General features: G+C 26.2%; 1 protein-coding gene across 2 annotated transcripts in view; it reads left to right on the top strand.

Moving 5' to 3' along the window:
- The window catches only part of LOC100211742 (serine/arginine repetitive matrix protein 1), a 61,149-nt gene that overhangs the window by 20,156 nt on the left and 19,939 nt on the right, over positions 1 to 21,054 (top strand). The window contains exons 4-8 of one of the 2 annotated variants that reach the window (XM_065794055.1): positions 9,610 to 9,780; positions 10,704 to 10,820; positions 15,826 to 16,049; positions 19,518 to 19,614; positions 19,702 to 20,912. In XM_065794055.1, coding sequence (XP_065650127.1) covers positions 9,610 to 9,780; positions 10,704 to 10,820; positions 15,826 to 16,049; positions 19,518 to 19,614; positions 19,702 to 20,912 — 1,820 coding nt within the window. Of the gene's footprint in view, positions 1 to 9,609; positions 9,781 to 10,703; positions 10,821 to 15,012; positions 16,050 to 19,517; positions 19,615 to 19,701; positions 20,913 to 21,054 lie in introns of both variants that reach the window. The other variant, XM_065794054.1, reaches the window with a different exon arrangement.

Raw genomic sequence — 21,054 nt, 5'->3', positions numbered from 1 at the left:
TAAAAAACAAATAACTAACAAATTATAATATAACCTGGCCAACGACGATATATATATATGTATATATCAGAGTGGAAAAATGAATTCCCAAAACGAATTCTTGACTGTCATGGTTGACCGATTATAAAAAAGATCTGAGATTTAAAAGCAAGGTTTGACAAATTTAAGATATTTTTCTTGTTTATGATGCTACTTTAATTGCTAGCGGATTTTTATCTTTGTTTTAAAAACGTTCCAATAAATTTATTTTTTATCAACATAATTCAATATTTAAAAATTAATGATTTAATAATAACTTTATATTATTAGTTCTGCTATTTAAAATATATTCGAATATATATTAAATTTATTGTTGTTAAAACTTGAGTTTTGAACTTGAAGTTCTTATTTTATTACTATTTTAATATAAAAATTTTATATATTATTTTATTAATAGTATAATAATATTTTTTTTTTAAACAGGGTTATTAAAAAAGTATAGATACATTTTTTTAAAAATTTTGTTTATGTAAATTTAATAATTTTTATAGTGTTTCATTAAACAAATTGTTTAATGTTTTAAAATTTAATTTTTAAACTTTGTTTCATTAAACAAATTGTTTAATACTAAGAAGACGAATGTTTAAAACAATTTAAAGTATTTAATATAATAATAATAATAATAGTATTTAATAATAAAAATATTCAGTTTAAATAGTATCTGCACACAAGAGTTAGTAACATTATTATTAACTAATTATAACATAAGCAGTTTTTGAAATGATTTTAATGAGCAAGAGATATAAAATGTGCAAAGGTTTTTCTTTTTTAACTTCAGAGATTTATTTCATTATTCGAAATTATTATATGTAATTAAGAACATGATGTCAACCCTTTTTCTTTTTTCTTTTTTCATTTAATCTTTTCTATTATTTTTTGGGCAGCTTCCCCCACCAAGTCATTGCAATAGAATGAATTATTTTTAAATAAATTAAAAATTATCCATTGCCTGTTTGTGCTTTTTAAAAAAATATTGATTTTATTTAAATTTGTTATTAATATAACAATTTTATTATTTACCCTTCATACATTAACTTATTTTTGTATTTATAAAGTTTAATCAAGAAGAACCATTACCAAGATTTAAACAAAGAAAAAAGAAAAGTTTTGGCTGTCCAAAAAAAACAATTGATAGTCAATTTCTTGAGTTTGCCGGTCAAATTGACTGCTCGCCTTCAATTTATTTTCCACACTGGTATATATTGAGATAAAGTACAAGATTTTGTGACTTTTAGACAAAACCTATCTGCAATGGTTTCTAGCAATAGTAAACAGACGTCTGTTTTCTGGAGAATTGTTTTGATGATAGATATGGAAGTAATGGTTGCGATTGGAAATTGCAGCAGCATAATGAGAGAAAAACCATGGAGAAGAGTGAGGCTTGACTTGAAATTGTTGAGAGAGAATGAAAGATTCAATCCCAGCCTGAATCCAAGAATTTTATATAAGAACCACATTCAGAAATTCAGATTTCAAGCCCTTGAATGAGAAGAAGGTGTACTATATATATTTTTCAGAAATGTAGGATATTTTGAAAGCCTTGTAGATGGTCTGGGGAGGGGGATTTTGTAGACTAAAAAAGGAGTTTTGAAATAATTAAATTGCAAATTCAGATCGTCTAGAAAGTGAGTTGGAAAGTTGACTATTTGTGTTATAGATTGAGAATGGCAAAAGTTGTGGGCCTTAAAGTGCTGAGACAAGTACTGTTCATATTGAAAAAAATGTTTTGGCTAAATTTTTTTGATAAAAACAAAATAATAAATGCCTAATAATAAAACTAAAATTGCCATTTTAGTAGAAAGTCATCTTCTCTATTTTTCCACAGTTCACTGAACTTTTATAATATATTTGGCAATCTGCAGACCTAAATAATTTGTTTCATGTGCATTTAATTCATAAAAGTTTTAGTATATGAAGTTGTCATAGAATTTTTTTTTTTTTTTTTTCCTACAATCGTGTTTATTTGTAAAACTTTTTTACTAAATCCCAAAAAAAAATTCTGTATACAATTTAAAATAAAGTAACATTTTGTTTTTAGATTTTATTAGCGGAATTTGTTTTTAACGATCATCAAGATAATTTTTTAATTTATGTGTTTTTTATATAGTTGTTTTTTGAGTGTATGATTTTTGTATTGATTGTTTCGTGCAAGACTAAATAAAATTACAATTTATATAGCGAACCCCTAAATAAAATGAAAAGATATTATTCACCTCATATATTCTGAATCTTTTTTATCTTTGTTTAAACAATGAGATTTTTTTTCTTATTTTATGTAGGCTGTTTATCCCTATGAGTTTTTGGCACCAAACAATTAAGAGTAATTAAAGTTAAAAATTAGCAATTAAGTCATGTAAAAGATTTGTTAATAAAAAAGTAAAGGAGTTTTAATTAGTTTAGTCAAAATGTTTAAAAACTAATAAAAAATGATTAACAGTAGGAAACTAGAAAGTAACTAGAAAAAGTCATTTAATCAAAAAACAACCTACCAAGAAAAAATGGAGAGCTCCATTTTTACTTGGTTCACTAAAATTGCTCTTTTAGAGCAATTTTAGTTTTATTATTATCCATTTGATTTTTTTTTTATATCAAAAAAATTTAGCCCAAACATTTTTTTTTATTAAGCTTTTTTTTTTTTATATGAACACAACTTGTCACTGCACTTGGTTGTCCATTTTTCAGCCATTTTTAGATGGTTTTAAATTTTTCACACACTTTTTATTGATCTAAGATTAACAGCAAATAAGACCATTAGATCCAACTATCTAAAAATACGAACTTTTCATTTAACACCAAAATTATTTTCATAAACTTTTCATCTTAACACCAAAATTGGTGTTTTTGCAATTATTAATGATTGAATGCATTATTGAAAACCATTGCCCCATGAGAGGTTTCCTAAAGGGTAATTTTGGTTGTATTGTAAGGTATGAGTTAATCATTCACATGCTATCATTTGGGCTATTGGCAGTAAGTTAGTATCATGTCATGCTATCAAGCTTAAAGGGATCCCATAGTGCACAGACAAAGTCGTGTTTATATTAAAAAGAATGTTTTAAAATAATGTTTGGGATAAAACGTATACCAAGTACTAAACTAACTTTGCAGTTTTACTTGAAGCCCACCGTCTCCATGTTGTGTTTTTCAAGTCTTTAAAATATACATTGCAACCTACAGACTTTGTAATTTATGCTAGAGTGTTTAATTCCAAAGATTTTATTGTATGACGTCATTGTAGAATTTTGATAAGATATCTAATAGTTCTTTTTTTCTTTAAATTATAAATTACTAAATACATTGTTTATTTATTTTATTTTATAATTTTTGCCATATTTGCATTAAAAATATGAATAAAATTTTTCTGATATTTTAATCAATTGCTGTAAATTAGTTTTTTGTTATATTTAGTATTTATAAATGATTATTATCCTTATTCTGTTAAAAAAAATTATTTTGAATTATTTAACCTTATAATAGTTTAATTAACAGCATTTATTTGCTAAACTTTTCATTGGGTACAAATATTCTCGAAATTCTTATTTAATCATGTGAGAATTTATTTAATTAAATTTATTTTAATGTAAAGATTGCCACTAGAACAAGTAAATCTAGTCACTAGGAGAACATATTTAGCCATAAACGCCTAAGGGAAAAGAAGTGATTGATTAAATTAGAAAAAGCATTAGAGCACTAGTTATACTATAACAGATGCTCAGTGTTATATAGCAGGTAATTAAAAGAAGGTGGTAACAATATATCTAACCCTCAGAATTAGGGTCTGGATTCAGCAATGCCAATCTAACTGCCAATCTAAAAGTATTTGCTTTAAGTTAATTTTGTTTTATAATCCAGCCAAAATTCTAAATGCAAAATTGTGACACGGTTATACATATTTTGTGATTATTAAAGTTTGCAGCCAGAGCAAAAATCAAGGCATTATGATGTGGTTTCTCCTTTTATATTTAGTTTATATGGTTTAGTAGTTGTTCGTTTTATGTCTAGTTTACATGTGGTTTAATGCAATTCTTCGTTTTATATTTACATTATAACTAACTTTAGTATATTTAGTACAAATATTTGTTTTAATTTAAATTTAGATTTATGCAGTTATTAAGTTTGATTTATACAGTTATTAGTAAAATAATTCATTTTGTATTTAGTCTCTACTTAGTTCAAATTATATAGTTTATTCAAGTCACTCGTTTTATATTCAGTATATATCAGTATATAATATATATTTAAATTAATATATTCATTTTGATAAAATTATTATTTGTGTTTTTAGTTTATGTTTAGTTTAAACCAATTACAATTTACTGCAAATATTTGTTATAAATTAAATTTATATTTTATTTAGATTGTACAGTTTAGTGAAATTATTCATTACTTTTTTAGTTAATATTTTTTTTAATATTACACGGTTTGTTAAGATCAATTGTTCAAGGTTTTGTTTATATTTTAACTAAGTGCTTACAGCGTGATGCAGCTGTTTGTTTTATATTTAACTTATAGTTAAATTTATTTTACATGGTCTATTGGAAATATTCATTTTACATTTAATTTGTTTTATATGGGTAATTGGAAATATTCGTTTTTAATGTTTACTTTTTGTTAATTGACACAATGCAGCCTAATACTTTAGTTTAAAATTAGTTTGTATAATTTGAATGGTTCAAACTCTTGGTAAAAAAAATAAAACTTTTTTCACTTTACATAGTCATAATATACAAAAAGTTGATGTTTGTTGTTATTATTATTATTATTATTATTATTACTATTATTATTATTATTATTATTATTATTATTATTATTATTATTATTATTATTATTATTATTAATACCGTGTACATTAGTGAATATTTTAAAGAATGTTACTTTATTTATAATACCTGCAGGGCCGCATTTGTGATGTTAAGTTGACAGCCCCCTTAGACATGAGTAATCAGCGCCCAAAAGTTCATGATAAAATGTAAAATATTACTTATCTACACTAGAAAATAAAAAATCAAGCGCCCCTTATTGGTTGGTGCCCCTAGATAGTTGCCTAGATTTGCATTATGGCAAATGCACCTTTGGATACCTGAGGCGATATTTCCTTTATTTCAATGCAACAGACATTCTTTTTCAAGTGGCATAGTTTTGCAGTATCCACATTTACACCATTGTTCAGTGCCAACATTTAATTTTGACGCTTTAGCAATATCATAAAAATAATTTTCAAAGCTGATATGATTGTCGTTTTGTTTTTTTATCCATACAGGTTTTTTTTGTCTTTTTTTTTAACTCGGTATGGAGTTGCAGACATTTTAACGGTTTAGTCATCAAAATACAAATACAGGATATAAAATTACTTTTATATTCATATGCAAATCATCAAAATCAATTATCAATATGCACTAAATTGGCATATTTTTTGATATTTTTTAACTAAAAATTTCAATATTTTCCAACTAAAAAATTTTTTTTTAAAAGATTTTCGCTTCCAACAAGGCTGCAACCAAGCACTAATTAGAGTTGGAAGTTACTGGAAGAGAAAAGATGAAGATTGTAGAGCAAGATAACGATTGACAGACAACTTAAAAGTTTGCAAATTATTTGAATCAGGAAATTAAAGAATTAAGCTAATATCTCTAATAAATGATGTCATTTACCTAAATTATTTATTAAAAATTTAAGAATTTGTACTATGTCACTTTGATAGGAGAACAAAATGTCATAGCGATAAACTGCTTAGATAAAACTATAAAAAAAAGTTCACATTGTTTACATGAAAATAAAAAAGATTTAGATAATAAGGTGATCAACATCTTTTTTTATATATTTATTATATTTTAGAAGGTACCATAACAATTTTAAGTTTATTTGGTTCTTGCGCTCTATTAAAAAAATCTTATGTTTAGTTTTCTTTAAAATTTATAGTAATGTCATGAGATATACGCTTTTGAAAAACAAATAGTATTGATTTCAAAAAAAACTTTTTCTTAAAAAAAAAATTCTGAAATGAGGTCATTTTTAATAATGAAACTTGTTAGAATCAATGAAAAACACACTTACAATGAAACAGCGAGCTTCGAGTAAAATTAGTTTTCCTTGGTATACATTCATTTTGCTTTAATCAAAAAAATTTCAGTTCAAAGATTTTCTTTAAACATTCTCTTAAATATGAACACAACTTGTCTCTGCACTTTGAGATACCTTTAATTATCTAAATATTCCACGATTATAGAAAAAAGCAGCAAATAGATTAGGTAAATAATGTAACATTATAACAACCCTTAGATAGACAAGCATAAGCAATTGTCATATTTAGATATAAAAATAATAAAAGTAAAACAATAAAAAGTATCCAAAAAGGGCTCCACTAGCATGCCCCTCAGACGAAAGCACTTAAAAATGTCAAGGAGAAAAAGTCAGTATGTTTTTTAAGCTATCTGGAAGTCAATTTCAATTGGTAAGCAAAGTGTACAAGAATCATAAACACCTTTTTTTTTGTTGAACGTTTTCGATCATCCTGTACTTTATCTACCACAAAAAAATTCTAACATCTTGAAATAGCTACAAACTAAATGTTTAAACAGCTTACTCTCTTCAATTTGTAACAAAAGAATATTTAAAACTATACATTTTTATATTTGTAAATAAAAACTTTTATTTATCATAAAAAAAAATTTTCAAGAGAATGAAAAGAGTAAAAAAATTTCATTCAAATCATTTTTAATGTTTTGACCATTTTGTTTCAATATAATTACTCAACTTCTTTTCAATAAAACATAAAAAATCATAACATTTTTTGTCCAATTTTTAGAAACCATAAACTCAACTTTGATTTCAAAATAATTTGTTTGCAATTGCAGCACTTTGTCTTTGTTTTGTTTTTTATAGTGTGCTCCAATTTCGCAAATATTTTTAAATATAAAGAGTTTTTTTTTTCTTCAATAAGTTTCATTCTTATCTGGTTATTAATGTGCTCCAAGAATACATAATGGTATTGTCACATAGCACCACAGAGGAGCAGGGTTGATAGGTTTAAACCAAATGGTTTAAACAACTCTAAAAAATATCAGTAAAACCAAACTAATTTTTTATTGAAAATATTAAAGCCAATTGGAGTTGCTCTAGATAAGTTGCAAAGAGATCAAACAAAAATAAGTGACAGTAACATAAGTGTTAAAATTTTTAAAGAGCTGATAAACATGTTATTATTTTTATCAACTTATAAAAAAATATTGGAAACTAGATATCTTCAGACTGTCAGTGGTGCTCATTTCCTGGCAAACACGCTAGATCCTAGATATTTTGGATCTAATCTTTCTGAAAATAAAGCTGCAATGACCTTTAAAGATTAAGAACTTGGTACCAATAGAATTTAAGTTAAAAGCCAATTTTGCTCCATTCGATAAAAGCTATTTGTATAGTAAATCTGTTTTTAAAAATGTATCACCAATAGAATGACGGAACACTCTTTAATATTTGGACTGTAACATTATCATGGATATTGAAGGTTGTTAAGCGTACCAGCTTCTAGTGCTGAACTTAAAATAATTTTTCAACTTTTGGACTTAATCATTTAAAGCTTGTTTTTATATACAAAACATTAAATAATGATGTATTAGTTGATGAATTAAAGCAGTAAAAGTTAATAGAAAATAAAATTTTTACTCAAGTAAAATGACTAATGCTTTTATTAATTGAAAAAGGTGACTAAACATGGCTTTTTTATATATATAAAAAAAGGAGTTTAAACCAAAAAAAACATGGTTTTTTTATTTTTTTTTTTTTTTAAAAAACAAACATGTTTTTTAGGTTTTTTTCTTGAAAAAAGGGTGTTTTTTTTGCGACCCTGCAGAGGAGTATATAACTAGAAAGTTTACACCACCCTCCTTACCGGTGTTGTGTACATGGCTAAAGCTAGCAAGCTAGAACCTCTTGATTCTGATTCTAACCGCAGCTGCTTATATTTTTTATCATATTTTAATGACTTAAATATATAATAATATTAAATAGATAAATTATTAAACACAAGTTTTTTACAAGGTATATTGAATTATTACAGAATTAAGTACTGCACAGTACTGATAAATTATGCTCACTTTAATTTTTAAAATGTTGATTTTGATCGAATAGTGTTATTAAATATAATTAGAATATTTTCTTTATTAAATCATGATATTTATTTATGGTCAGTTCCAGGAAGTTACCTGTTTCTCTGTGCAGCGGCCTTGTTAAACAAGTTTCAGAGTTTAGGATTGGAAGAGAATTAAAACTTGAAAAAAAAGAGTAACCTCCTTGACTGTAATTGCCCCCCTCTAGTGCTCTGGGAAGGTGAATTCAGTTTTTTTTTAATGCACTATTGTAGTATTTGAACTTTTTTTTTTTTAAAGTTGTTTAAACTCAATTCTTTGCTAATTATAGTTATATTGAGCTATATGGATGTTTATAAAGGGAAGAGGGAATTGATGCAGTTAGCTTTCTTATAACTATAACTTATTAAAACTAAATCTAAAATTAATAGCAGTGAAGCATAAGTTCATGGTCAACATTCATCATTTTTGTTTACTTTATTTTACCAGTTTAGGGGTTGGAAATTTGAAAAAATTCATCTGCTGAAAGAGTTTTTGGAACAAATTATTTTTAAAGTTGGACTTCAGCTACTGGTGGTTTGCTCTTTTTCAACTTTTGCCACTGGTAGAGGGTGATCAATTTTTCAAGTAATCAGGTACTTTTTAAGTGTTACCTGTTCGAATTTGTGGAGTACAGTCTCTACTTAGTGGAATCCAATTTCAATGTGTAACATTTGTCGACATTGGCTACTTTATTCTTTCCATTTTTAGATCTTGTTGTTTTCATCTGATATTTAAAGAGTTAACAGTAGTTAGTTACACCAATTTCTGAATAAACAAAAAATTTTGTTTTTAAATTAAAATTAAAAAAATTGCACACTAATTTTTGAGGAAAGTCTCTAGTAATTTACTAGCAAGAGAAGATAGGCAAAATTTTCTCTAATCAAAAAAAAAGTTGTAGGTTTTAAATTTAGTACATGTATAATCAAAATTTAAACGAAATAATACTGAGTAATGCATGCTGAGATGTGGGTAGTGTTTATTGGCATATGAATAACATGTATTGACATTATGGCATAGATATAAGTCCTGTTTACTTCTTCAGATTTGGTTCTTGAAGTATTGCTATGATTTGTTATTTTCTAATTAAATTTTTTTTTTAATATTATAAACTTAAATTAAATTTTTAAAACTATTACAAACTATATTGTCATTAAATATAAAAAGTTTAAAATGTTCTTTTGAACATTTTAATATGCCAAAGAAATGTTTGACAAGAACTATACTGAAATGATGATTTCCAGCCATTTTTATATAGTAATCAGCTGAGAGATTGTTAAAAAAGAATTTTTTTATATTTTATTAAATGCCTTATTAAAGATTACGTCTATTATAAAATTTAATGGCTGGATAAATAACAACCAAATTAGTAAACAAAATTTTAACTTGAATTAAATTCTCTTATTATTTAATATTTATAAAATAAAACTTAATTATTTGTTAAATTTAGTATCCAGATCCTAAATCCCTCCAGATATCTGTAACTGGGTTCTTAAATGGTAAAAATGCACGTATATTTATGGGAGAGTTATGGGCACATCTTGTAAGTGCTCAAACGAGTATAGCTGGCATCCCAGAACAGTTTTTAGAGAAAAAAAAAGAGGAGATTCTTATTCGCAAGGTAAATCAACTTTTAGTATTTAATGTTTACTTGAAAACGTCGCTTCATAATGATTTTTTTATTCAAACTTATTATGAACTTAATTACAAATTTTATTACAAAGATATTTTTAAAATCATTAATTTGTATTGTGAACAGCTTTACAAAACAATACTGCTTTTTGTTTTGTTTTGTTTTTAATTAAATTGTGTATTTAGTTGGTGTTTTGTATTTTTAATGTAGAAAAATTATTAATATATAATTTGAAATATAAGTTATGTTGTGTAATGTTTTTTTGCTGTATAAAATTCAATTTTAGGATTGCCCCAAGAATGTAAATTGTTGAGTAAATTTATTTAATATTTAAAAAACTTTTAATATTCAAATTTTTCACCCTTTTTGTTTTCAAGTTCACATGGTTATTGCTTCTTTTTTATGATTTTTAAAAAAAATCTTATTGTTTGTTCTGAATAAATCTGGTTCACTATAAGATCAGGATATCATAAAACAAAATAACTAAATTATTTAACATCAAAACAATTAAAATATGCTTCTTTTTTCTTTTTCTTTTTTTATTCTTTTCTACCAAGCACTTGGCTCTATGATCCCGATTTGCAATAGTAATAACTGTTAACACTGGCATTCTTTTTTCTACTTTAAACTTTGGGTTTACCAAAATATGGGGTAAATTTTTATCCCTGAATATCGTATTTTTTAATGTAGACTAATAATTAATAACTTAGTGTTATATTACATTTATAGAGTGAAATGTTATTAAGTTAAATTTAAAGTTTTTGAAAATAACAAATACTTGTTATTTTCTTATTTTTGTTTTGCTTTCTAATTTGTTTAACAAATAAACTGCTTGTTGTTTTTTTTATTCAACACTTCTTCATGTATTTCAATAACACAAAAATGTTTATTGATTGTTTTATTAATTTTAGCAAGAAACAGAACGTATTTCTGCAAATTTACAAAAAACTCAAGCAGTAGAAGCGGATAGTACTGAACCAGAATCTAAACCACCAAAACAAAAGAGTAAGCAACCTGTTTATAAAGAGGTACTTTAAAACACTTTGTTTTTGTTTTTATATATTTTTAAAAATATTTTTAGAAAAAAATTTACAGCCATCATAATTTGTCCTACCTTTAGTTATGTTCTGTGAGGATTCTGATTTCAAAAAAGTTTGCATTTTGATTGGTTTGCAGTTTGTCATTCTCATTTTTTCTAGTACCAAGAAATGAATGCTTTGTTTATGACAGCATGTTTTATCGTCTGAACTTTTTTAAAAACAAAAAAAAAAGTTTCCAAGATTCCACATCATTAACTTTGCTGAAATTGCATTTTTTTAATAAGATGTAGTAATAGATGCCATCCTAAAGCAATACAATGATAATTGTCTGATCAAAAAAAAGTTCAATTTAAATTTTCTCTTAGTGTAAAAATAACTAATTTAATCAAAAGTAAATAGTAAGTTATAATAATAATAAGTTGTAATAATAATAATGATATATATATATATATATATATATATATATATATATATATATATATATATATATATATATATACAAACACACACGCACAAACACACAGAGTTGAACTTGTGCAATTCGAATGCTTAAGGGGTCTTAAAATATGTTTTCGAATCTTATGATATACTCTGAAGGGACTAAAGTATTACTTTGACTTTTAGGAGTTCAAGTTACAAGATTTCCACTGTGATAATATATATAGAGAGACGCACATACGCACACACGTGTATTATTGAGAAAATAAATGAGGAAGATGTTAAGAAAAGAAGTGTACGAAAATATTTGATAGTTGTAGTGCGTGCCACCATCAATAATCCTGCATTATAATGCAGCTAAGGCTGGAAGCAACTTAAGTTACAAAAAAATAATTGGTAAACATCATAATAACATAAAACAAGATCTTAAAAAGCTCATTTAAAAAAAATCAAACTCAATAAATTGCAAGTTAATCAAATAAACTAAACAAAAAGAGGATTTGTAAGCTCAGAAAATCATAAGATTAAAAATGATAGATAAATAGTATCTTTTTGAGATTATATGACCTCCTGGCATATGACTGAATTAGTGCTGCAGAAAAAACAGAGAAACCATGAAAAATGTGAAAATAAGTTCTCACTGATAAAGTTTTGTCTTTTTTTGGTATTGCGAAAATATTAAATTTAAAGAGTATAAGGAGATTTTTTGATATAAAACATTCATTCATTCAGTCACATGTCAAAATAAGTAATAGTTTCATATTTACTCTTCAAAAATTTTTATAAAGGATGTTGTGGTCTTGTTAATTCACAGTGGTAACTGATAAAACTTAACAGTAATTATACTTGTGTGATCTTGATATATAAGAAACATTATAGGAAAGCGCTCGTATACAATAAACACTGGTAATATCTTCTTGAAATTAAGCATATGGTGATAAGTCTCTCTAAGAGCAACAAAATCCAAAAAACTCATTACAACCATATTTAGAGCCTTATAGTTTAGTTTCATACACTCACTAGATGCAGAAAAAGTTAAATAGCTAATAATAAAATGGCTTGAGAAAGGATTCATGTGTGAAGTCAAGAATCTCTAGTAATTTAAATTTACTGAAAACAATCAAACACTAGTTTTAACACAGAAAGGGCAATATGGTTAATATCTGGTTGCCCTTAATGTCTAATTTCTTTTCACAACAACTTCTAAGTTTTTACTATAGTAACCTAGCTTTGACTTCAAAAAGAAAATCTTTTTATATAACTAATTCAAAAAAATATGTATTAAAAAATGATGATCCAAATTTTAAACTATGAACTATGGACGAACAGGAACTATGAAGAATCTTACTAAACAAAATATCAATTATATGAACAGTGCTAAATATCAAATGTCTGCAGTCATGCAAAAAATTACAAAAACTTGAAAACAATGAAGTTTCATTAGAAAGTGCATCATTAGAAAACCAGCCCAAATATGAAAACAGTATTACATACAGAGACAAAAAAGAGGTTTGTAAAGTTGAAAAATGGAATCTGAAGTAAGATTATGTTGAACAAAAAAAAAGCAACCATAGCGGATGCTAACTTTGTGATTATTGTATATATTTTTATAATTGTATATATTGTGATAATTGTATATATGGTTTCCATGAGAGGTCAGTAGTGAATGATAATCCAAGAAGCCATAAAAAATAGGACTCAGTGTGAGGGTTGCCATCCGTTAATATAGGAATGTTGACAGTATTGCTTTAGTTGTTTGCAGTAAATAACTGGATTTTATTTGAGTTAAAATTCTCAAGCCACTGCAAGCACCAAGCTAAAAAAGTGATTAAAAAAAAAAGTCTTTTTGTCAAGACAAGTATAAATTAAGTCGTCAGCAAATAGAGTTGTTTTTAGATGTAAGTTAGTCAGGAAGATCATTAATGTAGATAAGAAATAACACAGGACCAAGAATAGAACCTTGAGGTACTCCAGAAGTTACTAAAATTGAAGAAGAGTGTTGGCCTTCTTGGATGACTTAGGGATGAATAAAGCAATTAGAAAGAAATGGTTTGATAATCTCAAAAACCTTCCCTTATATACGATATAAAGTAAGCTTAAGCAAAAGCAAAAGACCAGCATGCCAAACTTTTAAAGTTTTTGATATATCAAGAGCATTGATTTAAATTGCACAATAATGCATAATAGAATCTTTCAGTCACAGTAGTTAGCAAGTTAGCTATAGAAGAGAAGATTGAAAACTGTTTTGATTATCTGGCAGTAAGTTATTTTACTCAAGATGGGAAGGTGGAATCTTAGAAATTTGGTGATCAAAGACTCAAAGACCTTGCTAATACTAGAGAGAATACTTTTCAAAAGTATAGTTGAAGGAGTCAGAATGATCTCTAGAGTTTTTAAAATTTAGAACCACAGGTGCCATTTTCCAGCATGTAGGAAAACAAGATTCAGTCAAGCAGTTATTATATAATTTAGAGAGAATTAAGGAAAGCTCTGGAGAACACTTTTGTTAGACTGACTGTGTTGTCTGGAACCGTAGAAGAGTTTAATAGAGAAGTAACTTTAACAATGAAAGCTAGAGTGATTTGGATGTCTAACAATGAGTTATCTTGTTTATCTGGAATAGCCATTAGAACCTAGAGTCGAATTAGAAGTAAAGTTATTTGCGAAGAGTCCAGCTTTATCCTTGGAAGAGGTAATAAGATCAGACCCATGAGTTAGAGATGTTCACTGTTTGAGATTTAGCTAGGGAACTTTTCTTAATTACATTGTTAAAGATTTTCCAAAAGTTTTCTAGAGCCCAACTTCTGAGATAGGATACAAGATTTAGTAAACAGGAAATAATGAAGCTTAGTATCAGACAGCACCTTTTAACATTGATATTAACTAAACTATAAAATAGAAAACAATGTTTTGTCATATGACTCTTATGCTATTTTTTTGGCAATGTGTGTGCTTTAATACTCCAATATTATCCAGGTATTGATAGATTTAGCTTCTGTGAGATCTTCTGTTAAATGAAAAAAAGTTGAATATTTTAGTTATTTTTATTATTTGGATTTGGGAAATTTAAGTTTTTATACAATTATTTTTTGATATATTGCAATTCCTTTTCCTTAATTTTTTTCTTTTTTTTTTTTCCTTTTCTTTTTTTTTGTGTGACTGTTTAACTGGGCAGCTTTTTTTTATCCATTTTTAGCATAGTTGTAATATTATATTATCAAAAATAATTAGTTTTGACCAATAGAGTTTGATTTTTAAAAATTTATAAAAATTCATAATTTTGTTTTAGTTTTTATGTGATAATAAATCAATATATATTTATACATTGATATATATATATATATATATATATATATATATATATATATATATATATATATATATATATATATATATATTTACATTGATAGATACATAAAACGTTTTATTTTAAATTTTTAAAACTTGCCAACTTGTTTCTCAGTAAACAATCTTATAGTGCTGTGTTCAATTGTTCCATGTTTCACTTATTTTCTAGAGCAACCAACATGATTTAAATTTGTGTTTTGAAGGGAGAGTTATGGTTATGATTGTAAATATAAGAAATTTTTAATTTTAATTGAAGAGAAAAAGAATTAATAAAAAAAAATTTGAAAAATAAATTTTTCAAATTTTTTTATTTACTTGTTCAAAAATTTTCAAGTTTGTTTTTATTGTTTTTAAAACTGAAAATAAAAAAATCAAATATATTTTTAATTTTAAGGCTTTAACAATTGGTGTTGTACCTCCTTCAGAGTACGGAACACCAGCTATGAAAGATCAGCGAGAAATTCGCAAATCATTAACTGGTTACATGTCTTCTCCCGCCTGTACCCCAGTATGTAGGGATAAAGCTGGTTGGTATGGGGAGCATGAAAAACATGTTGAAATTGCTAAAACATCAAGTGCATGCGTCCTACTTATTGGAGATTCAATTATTCAGGGGCTTGCGCGGTATCCAAAAATATGGAACAAGTACTTTTCACCATTAAAATCTTTAAACTTTGGCTTAGGTGGCGATAGAACACAGCATGTATTATGGCGAGTTGAAAATGGGGAAATCCCTTTAAATGCTCAGACAATTGTTATTCATGTTGGTACTAATAACACTGATAGAGATAGTCCTAAAGATATTGCTAATGGCATTGGATCTATTGCTATGATGTTTCAAGAAGCAAAGCCTAATGCTAAAATTATTTTAGCAGGACTTTTGCCACGAGATTTGCAACCATCTTTTAAAAGAGAGCAAACAGCAAAAGTAAACAAATATCTAAAAAAACTTTGTAAAAGTGGTCATATAAGAAATTTTTACTATTTAAAGCCTGATGCAGATTGGGTTCTATCTGATGGTACTTTAAACACAAAGTACTATTTTCATGATCATTTACATTTAGTTGAAGAGGGTGATGAGAAGTTTGGTAAAGCTATTTTTGATATAATAACAAAAATTTATGGAGGAGTTAAAATTGAAATGTCCTCTGATTCTGAACTCAGTGATGACTATGCTAGTGGTAAAAATTTCAAAATCACTAAACAGGTTGGTCATCCCCGAAGTGTTTCTCCAGGATATCGAAGACGTTCAATTTCAAGATCTCCGAGAAGGTACTCTAGATCACCAAAGAATTCACGAACAAGATCACGATCTCGTTCACCAAGGCGTCGATCTCGTTCCCCAAGAAGAAGGTTTTCTCATCACAGTTCTTATGGGCGTAATAGACGTCGATCTCGTTCTCGTTCTTATTCCAGATCACCAATCAGAAGGTAATTTTTGTTTTTATAAATTGTAGTTTTTGTTTTAGTTTTAGCTTGTCTAAGAAAATGTGTTTTATATTTTTGTGGACAAAACATTTTTCTTGTAAATAATTTCATTCAAACTACTAATAATCTTTTAGGCCATACAATTTTAAGTTATAAATGTTTATTGATTATATTGTTTTGTTTGCAGTTGTTAGAATTTGTTTTGTTCATACAGGGTTCCCACTCCTCTTTGAAAACTTAAAATATCCTTTAAAAAAATATATCCTCAAAAGTCCTTAAATAACCTTAAAAAAAGTTAAAATTTGTCTGCTCTCCTTAATTTCTCCGTATTTTAATTTTTTTAATCATTGAGGAGATTTTATTAAAGTGAATAGATTATACTGATTAATTATAAAGAAAATAAATATTTCTTTGATAGTTTGCAAACCTATATTTCTAGTGTGTGTATATATATATATCAGGGTGTTAGCCAGCCTAATGGCGCCGCGTATAATGCGGTTTCCTAATTGGTTTAAAATTCCCAAAGGTTTTTGATTTTTTACTGAGACTGATTTTTTTTTTTTTTTACCATGATCTTAAATCATGGTAAAAAAAAAAAGTCAGTCTCAGATTTAAATTGTTGCGCTAGACGAGTAAAAAACGCAATTGTTACGCGCGACAAGGAAATGAATTAAGTTAATCAATAAGGAATTAAGATCGATTCTTTAAAGTGAAAAAAAAAGTGTCGTCATTAACAAGCAAGATCATTCATTCAAAAGTTGAAAAAAAAATGTTTTTAATTTTTAATTGACGTCAGTTATTCTCCAGTTAAAATTGTTCAATACGTTTAATAAATTATTTTATTAATTTATTTTTGTTATTCTAAAACTCTTTTTTACATTCTTGCTTTTTATCTTAAGTTAGGAAAGGCACAAATAAATTTGCATATTATTAAACATTATAATATAAAATAAGTTAATAACGTTTTTATATTAAAAGATTTATTAATAATTTAGGTAAAATAAGTTAGCTGGGAAAGTAAACCGAAAACAAACAAAAAAATCAAAAATAAAACTTGCAATGAAACGTATTATATATGTTATATTTGCATAAAACATAAAAGAAGATAATTAAATAATATTATAATATTATTAATTATTAACCAATGTTTACAACAATTACAATAATTAATTTTTTAAATCCAATTCAAAATTTACATAGATATTTAATGTATATTTGTAAATTGAAAAAAATCGATCTGCCCCTTAAATGTCTTTGTTACTTACTCGGTGTAGTTAAGGCAATTTAAAATACTATAACGTCTGTATGATATTTTGTTGACTACTACATATTTCCGTTAAATGATCAGGTCTGTGAATCATGAAAAGACAGAAAAAATAAGATGATAAATTTTGCGGTATCATAAAATATAAATATTTGAAGCGAAAAAACCCAGATTGTATTTTTTTTTTCTAAATCTTCTTAAAATCCTAATTCGCTTGTCCAAATTCGTTTAAGATTTTAAATAAATATGATAAAATGAACATCATAGATTAAAAACTTTCAACGTTTATTGGCGCTTTTTCTTGATTGCAAGTTCTTTTTTGGTCGGAATTCTTGTATTTTTTGTAAAAATTGATAGAAATTGTATTTTGACAACTATATAAAGCTAATAGGTCAGAAACGATTAGAACTAGGATCTATAGTAAATTAAGGCACTTTTTCAAAAGATTTTAACTAAATTCATGTTAACGCCGATGAGGGAAAGTGATCTAAAGGCTTCAAAATGGTATTCTTTGTATTCACAATTAGGGGTAGTAAAAAGGATTAGAAAATTATATAGCTTTTGTTTGGACATAATACGCTTATAAAATTTTTCATATATTAAAAAAACCTGAAGCGAAAAAAAGTATAACATCTAAAGCTTTTGTTTGGACATAATCCCCTTATAAAATCATGCTAAATTCAAATAAACAAATTCAAATATTTTTTAAATCGCCTTAACTACACCGAGTATTTAAATAAAAGTAGCATTATATATGATGGAAATTAGCGAGCCAACCAATTTTTCAATAAAAGGTTATTAAAATTTCAGAAACTTTAATTTAACTTTCATTTAAAAGCTATCGATTTAAATAAGTTTTTTACTATTTGAATTTATCTTATGATAAAAATTGTAATATAAAATATGATGAACAATAATACAATTACCTATGTAAGAAAGTTAAAAAAAATTTTTAACTATTTTAAAATTTTTCATTTTAAAATACTAAGTATTTTAAATCTGATATATTCAAAATCTTTCCATATGATTAGGGTTGTCAAATGTTTGGATTTTACAAAAATTACAATTTTACGGATTTTACAAACCTGTAATAATTTTTTTTTAGTGTTTTCCTTCGTAAAAGCGGTAAAATTCTGGCATTCCTAAGTATAATGTATAGTTTTTTTTATCGACTGTCGTTAAAAAGTTGTTTTAGCAAGTTAAAAAATTACAAGAGGTCTTGGAAATCGTCAAAAATGTTTTGTTAAAAATTAAATAATATTTAGCATTTTTTTTACATTTATAATTTAAAAATGAAAATAAAAATAAAAGAAGACAATATATGTAACTAATCGTTTAAACCTTTTAAAACTGTATTTTAAAACAATTTACGCAATTAAAATAGATCAAAGTTTCAATAAATAAATTTATTAATTCATTCATTAAAACTGCAAACAATTTGTTCTAGTTTTTCTCAACAATATTAAACAAAGGAGAGAAGCAATTTAAAAATGAAAACTGACGAAAATTGCTCAAAATGAAACAAGTTGAATAATTATAATTAAACATTTATAAAATATAAAAATGTTCCTGAAAAATAAAACAGAAAAATATTCCTCTGAATAACCCAGCAAAAATAGAAAGTTTTTATTGAAACTTAATTGTATCTAAAAAATTGTATCTATTTTTTTAAATGTCAGAATGTAATGACCTTTTTTTTTTTTTTAGCCGCACCTAAATTCCCAATTTCGCTAAAACACTGTATGAGTTTTTTTTCTGGCCAACACCCTGTATATATGTATATATATATATATATATATATATATATATATATATATATATATATATATATATATATATATATATATAGTAATATATGAATTTATAATAATTTTTCTGTTTATATTTAAAATTTATTAAAAAAAAAGATTCCGTTCTTAATGTAATTGTTTTCTCCTTAATTATCCTTACTTTTTCTTTCAAAAAATTGTCGTTCGCAACCAAATCTCCTTAAATATTAGAAAAATATCTCCTTAAAATCCTTACTTTCAGCCTCAGTTTTAATAGTGGGAACCCTGTCATAGTTATCTGTCAATCAACATGCTAATAATTTAGAATATAAATTTGTTATAAACAGTTGTTTTGTTATTGTTTGCGATTTGATTAAACAATGCTTGTCATAATTTAATAGGATTATTTTCTAATGTAAATGTTATTAATATTGATAGAAATAAAGGAAGACAATCAAGTCGCTCACCTGATGTTCGCCAATCAACATCAGTAAATACAAATACTAAAGATCAAGTAAAAAGTGTGTCTCCTAAGGTATTTATAAAGTTTCTTTATAATTACAAATATCAAAAAAATAATTCTAATGCATTTTATTGCGTTTTAAATATCATAATCTTTTAGACCTCGTCAGATGAAGAACTTGTTAAGATCCAGCCTGCTGACGAAGGATTGATGAAAGAAGTTGACGAAATCCTTTTAAAGAGTGAAACGTCTCCTGTCCAGTATCAAAAGTCAGGTAAAACACAAAATCGAACATACAGGCGTCAACAATCTGAATCTGATGTTGATAATGCTGACACTAGACCAGTTAAACCTGAAATAAAGACAGGGTCAAGATCTCCTATAAACAAAAAGCGTTCTCGTTACTTATCTCCTCAAAAAGAAAAGTTTGCCAGAAGAGATTCTCCAAGGCGATTTAGAACAAGGCGTTCAATTTCTCCTCAACAAAAGTCACCTTTGCGCTCTAAAAGATCAAAAACATTTTCTCGCTCTCCCCCCAAAAAATTTCGGCGTCAAAGATCCCCTATTTCTTCTAACCGTCACAGTCTCAGTCGATCTCAATCCCCAGTCCAAAAAGCAGCCATTCAAAGTAATAGATCATCAGTAGTTCTCTCTAGAAAACAAAGAAATCATAGTAGCTCTGAAGAATCTTTATCTGAAGAACATCTTTATGCAGCCCATATTAAAGAAAAGGAAATGGCTGAACGGTTACGTAAAAAACATAGTGAACGAAAGCGCCAGCAACGTAGTCTTTCTGCATCTAGTGAGAAAGCAGATTCTCATGATTTGCGTCGCAAGAAAATGCTTGAAGCAGCTGCAAAGCGAATGGCCGAAAAATCAGATTCGGATAATGAATCTAAGGAATCAAATCTAAAAAATTTAAAAAGAGTAGAAGTTAAAAAAAAGTCTGTTAGCGAATCTTCAAGTGAAGAAAAAGTTACTTCAAGTAAAGTTCGTAAATCCAATGCTTCTGATGTTGAATTTGAAAGTAAAGGAAAATTGTTGAGAAATCAAAAAGTTAAAGAAAAAACTAAATCTCGTTCATCTTCAAAAGAAAATCTAGAGAGAAATGAAAGCTCATCTAGTGATCAGGAATCAAGACTTGAACAGATAAAAAATAAAATAAAGCATAGAAAAGAGTCGTCAATAGAACATTTAAAAGTTCGAGAAAGATCTTCTAATGAAGTTAATAAAAGACAATTAAATATTACTCGTGAAATAGAGGCTGATTCAGATACAAATAATTCGAACAGTGAAAGTTCAGAAGATTCTGAAGATGAAGTTGATCAACGCAAGGTTATTCTTCGACAAAAGAGCTCATCTTCTTCAAGGTTTTTGTTTTGTTTTTTTTTTAAAAATGCTTATATCATTAATGTTCTGAAAAAAAATTTAAAAAATGTTTTTTTATTTTTCTAAATATTATTATAATTTATTATCATTGAAAGATATATTTATAAATTTATATATTTATAA

The sequence above is a fragment of the Hydra vulgaris genome, chromosome 03 (genome assembly GCF_038396675.1).
Source record: "Hydra vulgaris chromosome 03, alternate assembly HydraT2T_AEP".
Classification (NCBI taxonomy): Eukaryota; Metazoa; Cnidaria; class Hydrozoa; order Anthoathecata; family Hydridae; genus Hydra; species Hydra vulgaris.
Note: the sequence above shows the minus strand (reverse complement) of the source record. Positions and strands in the feature narration are given on the sequence as shown.